This window comes from Mustela nivalis, assembly GCF_964662115.1.
Source record: "Mustela nivalis genome assembly, chromosome: 5".
Taxonomy (NCBI): domain Eukaryota; kingdom Metazoa; phylum Chordata; class Mammalia; order Carnivora; family Mustelidae; genus Mustela; species Mustela nivalis.
The window spans coordinates 139,684,189-139,690,188 of record NC_139024.1 but is presented as its reverse complement, the minus strand read 5'-3'; the positions used below and the strand labels follow the sequence as shown (position 1 = coordinate 139,690,188).

Genomic DNA, 6,000 nt, shown 5'->3' with positions numbered 1-6,000 from the left:
GGGGCAGGGAGAGGAGTGTGTATTATTCAGCAGACCGTGGATATGCTCTAGAGCATTGGGAGGACTGGCCTTTGCTAGGAAGGGGATATTTCTTCTCTTTTTTTAAAAGATTTTATTTATTTATTTGACAGAGAGAGCATAAGCAGGGGAGTGACAGGCAGAGGGAGAGGGAAAAGCAGACTCCCGCTGAGCAGAGAGCCTGATGTGGGGCTCAATTCCAGGACCCTGGGATCGTGACCTAAGCCGAAGGCAGACACTTAACCTACTGAGCCACCCTGGCGCCCTCCTTCACTCTTTTAACCAGAAGGAAGAAAAGGGACCATGCACGTTTGTGCAGGTTTGCTGGTGCAAGCACGAAAGCCTGCTTTTGGCTTCAGTTTCCTAGAGTGGTGTGAAGTCAAGTTCAACAGAGAGGATGAAGAGGGAAGTGGAGGCGGGGGGGGGGGGGTTGGTAGAGATAAGGAAGCATGGCACAGAGTGGGAAACCAAACTCTCTCTCAGGCCTCACCTGGGTCACTGCAAGAGAACACGGCAAGGCATCGAGTATGAAAATTCATGGGAGCCAGTTTGGTCGGGGACAAGGGAGCACACAGAGATCTGGACTGTAGTGAGCAGATGGGATCAGGAGCTCAGAGGTCATGATGAGGGGCATTGAGCAAGTGGACTCAAAGTACGAGAGGTGTTGGGCAGAGTGGGACGCCTTTGATTCACATTTTGGAGACAGTGCAGTTTCCAGTTATAATGAGTTCTAGGGTTTCCCTTTGGGAAGGAGTCACTGCGGGACAGATAGGTGGGCCGTCCTCCTGGATGCTGAAGACACCAGGAATGAAAACACGAAAGGGGTGGCCAGGAAGACTGTGAGCCAGGAACCAAATCTGCAGTGAACGGGGTCGGAGGAGAGAGTCACCTGGAAGAAGTTAGGTGACAGAAGTGGGTGGGTGACTAGCACCGAAAGAGTAATGGATGCCATAACAACACAATTGCTTGATGGTAGCTAGGGGTTTTGCAGGAGGAAGGGGGAGAGGTGGTTTGGAAGGAGCGATGGGGAACAAGGAAGCCACCTGCTTTACTTCCTGGCTCTAAGGGATTCAAGGTGTGAAAGGATAAAATGCTAACACTTGGGAGCTCCCGTGTTTCTGCTTGTATTAATTAAGCCAAGGAAAGACATGTGTGCAAATCTTGTTTTGGACTCTCCTGGTAGCACAGGTGAAAAAGTTTGGGGAGTACGAGGCTGGGGGAGGATGGGGATAAAAGTCTGGTAATAGTAGATTATTAGAGAGAATCCCCGGACTTCTAGTGGTGAGTGAGTTTCACAGGACACAAAGCACAGGGAATGTCATCATGGAGGCCCTTGAGTGGCAAGCTAAGGAGTCTGCTTTTCACCTTGAACATGGTGGGCAAGGAGGGTATTAAGCAGCAAACTATCATGGTCAAAGGCAGGCTTTAGGAAAATTAACTGTCCAGGTATGTGAACAAAGGAGGCCCTTAGAAAACTACTGCAGTAGGCCAGGATTAAGGTCTGGTCAGAGTAGGAATATTCAGAATGGCGGACAGAAATGGAAGAAACCTGGTGGGTTTGAATTACCGGAGATAAAGGAAATGAGGGAACATGTGAAAGGTGAGCCTCATTTTTCAAGCTTAAGTAGTTGGGAGAAAAGGTTTTGAAGGGAAATTGATGATTTGGTATTTGGCAAACCCTGGTTCGAGGTTTAATAGTGGCTGACCCCAAGTCTGGAGCGGTGTAATGACAGGTGAGTCCCTGGGAGCTTCCGCTGTCACCAGATCAAGTGTAACTGCCTAGAGTTTCCCAAATTGAGGATAATCAAGGACCAAGCAGGATCCCAGGAAGCTAGCCAGTGATTCTCCTTAGCTTCCGATCGCCAGGGCAGAGCCAGGAACTTCAATCACCATATGCAATAAGGCACATGTGCAGGTGTGAATGGTGAGGTGCCCAAGCCCAGGGGCTACCTCTCCATCATTCCACAATGGGGGTCAGCCGGCGTAGGGGCGTCGTCCCTCCTCTTTATTACCTTAATGCAGGGGATACTAGGGGGACACCAGCCAGTCTCTGGAGGATGAGCTCTGCGGGACTTGTTTAAAAGAGGTCACTTTGACCTTCTCTCCTCACCCCCAAGTTAAGGCAGGGCGGGGATAACAGGCCAGGGGTTCACTTGGAAGGCGGGTTTCAGCCCACCTCTGAGCACAGGCCCGGAATCAGACCTGAGGGCTGGCCAAGCATTTGACTCATTCAGGTGCGAGCCCCAGCCACTTTTGCCCCAGCGCCTCCACTCTGCTGACCGCCGCGCTTTCCTTCCTTTGGCCCGAAATCCCTGGGGTCTTTGTGTGTGCGGCGGAGCGTAACGGACGCCGACACTCCGGTCTGTGGCTTCCCAGCCCGGCCTCTCCGGCCCTCCACCGGCCACCTTCCTATGGGCTGAGCGGGCCCTGGGGTCGTGCCGCGGCGGGGACCGCTCACCGTCCCCACTCTGGGCAGCGGGCGCGCGCCGACTGGCCTCCGCGGGGCAGCGGGCGCGCGCCGGGCGCGGGGCGGGGCGGGGAGGGGGCGCGGCCTCCGCGGGGCGGGGCGGGGCGCGGGGCGGCGCGCGGGGCGGGCTGCAGCGGGCGGGCGCCGCCGAGGGGGACCGGCCGCCGTGGCGAGAGCGCGCCAGCCCCGCCGTGATGCCCGCGCGCCCCGGACGCCTCCTCCCGCCGCTGCCCCGGCCACTGGCCCTGGCCGCGCTGCCGCTGCTCCTGCTGCTCGGCGATGGCGGCGGCGGGCGCGGAGGCGCCTGGGCCCAGGAGCCGGGGGCGGCGGCGGCGGCGGCGGCAGACGGGCCCCCCGCGGCGGACGGCGGGGACGGGCAGGACCCGCACGCCAAGCACCTGTACACGGCCGACATGTTCACGCACGGGATCCAGAGCGCCGCGCACTTCGTCATGTTCTTCGCGCCCTGGTAACTGGCCGCGCGGCTCTCCTCGCGGCCCCGCACCCTGCGCGCCGGGGGCGGCCGGGGCGGACCGAGCCGGGGGGCAGGGGGGTGCCGGCAGCCGCGGCCTGCCCGGGGGGCGCGGGGTGGGCTCGGGCCGGGGGCGTGGGCGCTCGCGGCTGACGTGGCGCAGGGCGGCCGGGGCGGTGCAGGAGGGGGCGGGCCCCGAGGGGACAGCCGGGAAAGGCCGTCCCGCCCCCGCTCCGGGTCCCCCCGCCCCCGACTCCCCGGACCGGGGGAGGGGCGGGTGGTGGCGTCGCCCTGTGGGGCCACCTCTCCGGTCCCCAGCCCCCAGCCCCGTCCCAAAGTTGTTGCGCCGGGCCGGAGGCGGCGGCCTGCGGGTGCGGCCGCGACCCGTGCGCCACGTGCGGCGGCCCCCGGCCACCGGGTTCCGGCCGGAGACGCGCGGAGGTTGGATTCCGTGCACTCGCTGCAGGGCAGATCCCTTGCACGAGGGATTAGTTGAGAAATAGAACTCGCAAAGGTGGGATTTCCTACTTCGTGTGTTCACGAGGTGGGAAGGGGTGGCCCAGGCAGAGGGGGGGGGGGTTCCTGTGCTACCCCGGGAAGCCGAGAGTAGTGCAAATGCCCGGGACCCCGAGGCAGCTCCGTGTGGCCGGGGTGTGCTCTCGGGCCGCTCCGCTCTAGGCTGCCCTCTGGCACCTCCACCCCTCTGCTCTCTTGGGGCCTGGTCTTCTGGAAAGTGTGAGCTGAGCAGAGGGTTCCTCCTGCCTTGGTTCTCCGGTGGAGGCGTCAGTGTGGGCCTCCGTGCCAACACCAGAGACCCCTTCCCTGGGAGTTGTCTTACGGGAAGGACTTCCTGACGTTTAACACAAGCATAGGTAGTGCTTTCCTTCCAGGGCCTACATGCCCCGAAGTGCAGTTCGCGTGGGGCAGAGCAGAAAGCCAGTTCTAGGGCACAAGGCAGTTTGCAGGCTTATTGCAGCATTTGGCATTCTTCCCCATACCCGGAGAGAGGCTTAGGGAGATGTGGGAAAGGGATGTAGGAAGCAAGAGAAAGATGCCCAAGCAAAATGGCTTGTTCAGAAAATGTGCAGGTGGAAGTTGGAGGAAACTTTTTTTCTTTCTCTTTTTTTCATAGTGAGACTGTTTCTGTATTTCAATTTGTTTGGAGTTATCAGGTCTGGGTCAGAGCTGTCATGTATTAACAGTGTTTCAGTGGGGTTCATTGTGTTTCAGCTTCCCAGGAACCAGCGGGACCGGAAGGTTTAGGGCTACAGTGGTCTGGAAAATACTTTGTAGCACAAAAAAACCCGTTCCTTCCTTTTTTTTTTTTTTTTTTTTTTTTTTTTTTAAGATATTTATTTATTTGACAGAGATCACAAGTAAGCATAGAGGCAGGCAGCATTGCACTCCCCCACAATGAGAGAGGGGGAAGCAGGCTCCCCGTGGAGCTTCATCCCAGGACTCCAAGATCATGACCTGAGCTGAAGGCAGAGGCGTAACCCACTGAGCCACCCAGGTGCCCCCCAAAATCGTTCGTTCTTAATAGTTATTCTGTGAAGGGATATTCTGGGAGTACCTGTTTCAATTAAAATACACCATTTAATTGGAGTGCCTTTCAGTGGGATAAGTCCATGGATTTTTTTTCTTTATTTTTTAAAGAAAAACTGACCTGTAGATGTTTAAAGTCCATGCAGTGCCAATAAAGTTTTAATTTTGGAGTCTCAGTACCTGCTAGTCCTAGACCCAGTGGGGGACAGACTGGCAAACCCTGGGACTTGGTATTAAGGAACTTCCTTTTTAGATGGGTGCTCACAGAAAAGTTACTTTTAAAGTTTTTGTTTGCTTCTTATTAGTCTGTTACAGAATAAACATGGCATTAAAAGTTAGAAGCTAAGAACAGATTGGAGCACAGATAGAATATGCTGTAGCCTACCCCTGGTCCTCATCTCTTTGCAGTTACTGTCTCTGGAGTATCGGGAGCCCACATGTGACTTAGGGGAGCAGGCGTGGCATGTAACGAATACCTGCCCTATATATTTTGCTCTGAACTTGGTAGATGTAACGTTGTCCTACTGCTGTGGATTTTGGGCTGACATCAGGCCACAGCTTCTGTCTGTCCAGTTGCAGGTCATGCTGAATCTGGTCACAATGAGGTCAAGGCTGGGGATACCTCCTTGGGAGGACCAGGTGGCTTTGCTCTATTACATGGCCACAAAATGAGTTCAGCTACTGTCTCAGAGGTGCCACAAGGGTCCCAAACCAGAGCGCTGACTACATGGCACCTGTGGGTCGATCCATCACTAAGAAATTGCCAAACTGACTCCCTTTCAGGCATGTGCTAGGTACTGGGAATACAGCTGTAAAAAGAACAATGCCGGTCTTCATGGCACTTGCACTATTTAAATTATATAACTTAATACCTAACAATATAATTTACATGTAACATTGCTTTTCCCTCACTGTTATCTTCCAGAAAAGAGGGAATCATCCTGTATTTGAGTTTCTAATAAAGCAGGCATTTTCCTGGCTGGCCAGCAAAGTGCTGCACAGGGAAGCCACAGTAGCCGGAAGCAAACTTGTTCAGTGCTGGTAGTGGACATCCACTGTCAGAAAAGAAAAGAGGCAAAGAAAAAAAGAAAAAAGAGGCAAAGAAACTTAACAGTGATTTTTTTGAGAAGTTAGTCTGAGGAGAGATTGACAGTTTTAAGTGTTGGGTGGTTTTTGTTTTTGTTTGTTTGTTTTGTTTGTGTTTTTTTAAGGATTTTATTTATTTATTTGACACACAGAGAGAACACAAGTAGGCAGAGAGGCCGGCCGGGGTGGGGGTGGGGTGGGAGGGGTGGGGGGGGTGGAGCAGGCTCCCCGCTGAGTAGAGAGCCTGATATGGGGCTTGATCCCAGGACCCTGAGACCATGACCTGAGCTGAAGGCAGAGACTTAACCCACTGACCCACTCAGGCGCCCCTGGGTGTTCTTATAAGCAAGCACTTTAAAGATTACTTTAAAAAGCAATGTGGCAACTTTGTTACTTTGTAGACATCCTGAAT

At 55.0% G+C, this 6,000-nt stretch overlaps 1 protein-coding gene across 2 annotated transcripts in view; it reads left to right on the top strand.

The window, feature by feature from the left end:
- Window positions 1–2,626: 2,626 nt before the first annotated feature.
- TXNDC5 (thioredoxin domain containing 5) overlaps window positions 2,627–6,000 on the top strand; it is a 33,901-nt gene continuing 30,527 nt past the window's right edge. Inside the window, exon 1 of one of the 2 annotated variants that reach the window (XM_082730725.1) lies at window positions 2,627–2,954. In XM_082730725.1, coding sequence (XP_082586851.1) covers window positions 2,680–2,954 — 275 coding nt within the window. In that variant the 5' untranslated portion in view covers window positions 2,627–2,679. The remainder of the gene's footprint in view (window positions 2,955–6,000) is intronic. The other variant, XM_082730726.1, reaches the window with a different exon arrangement.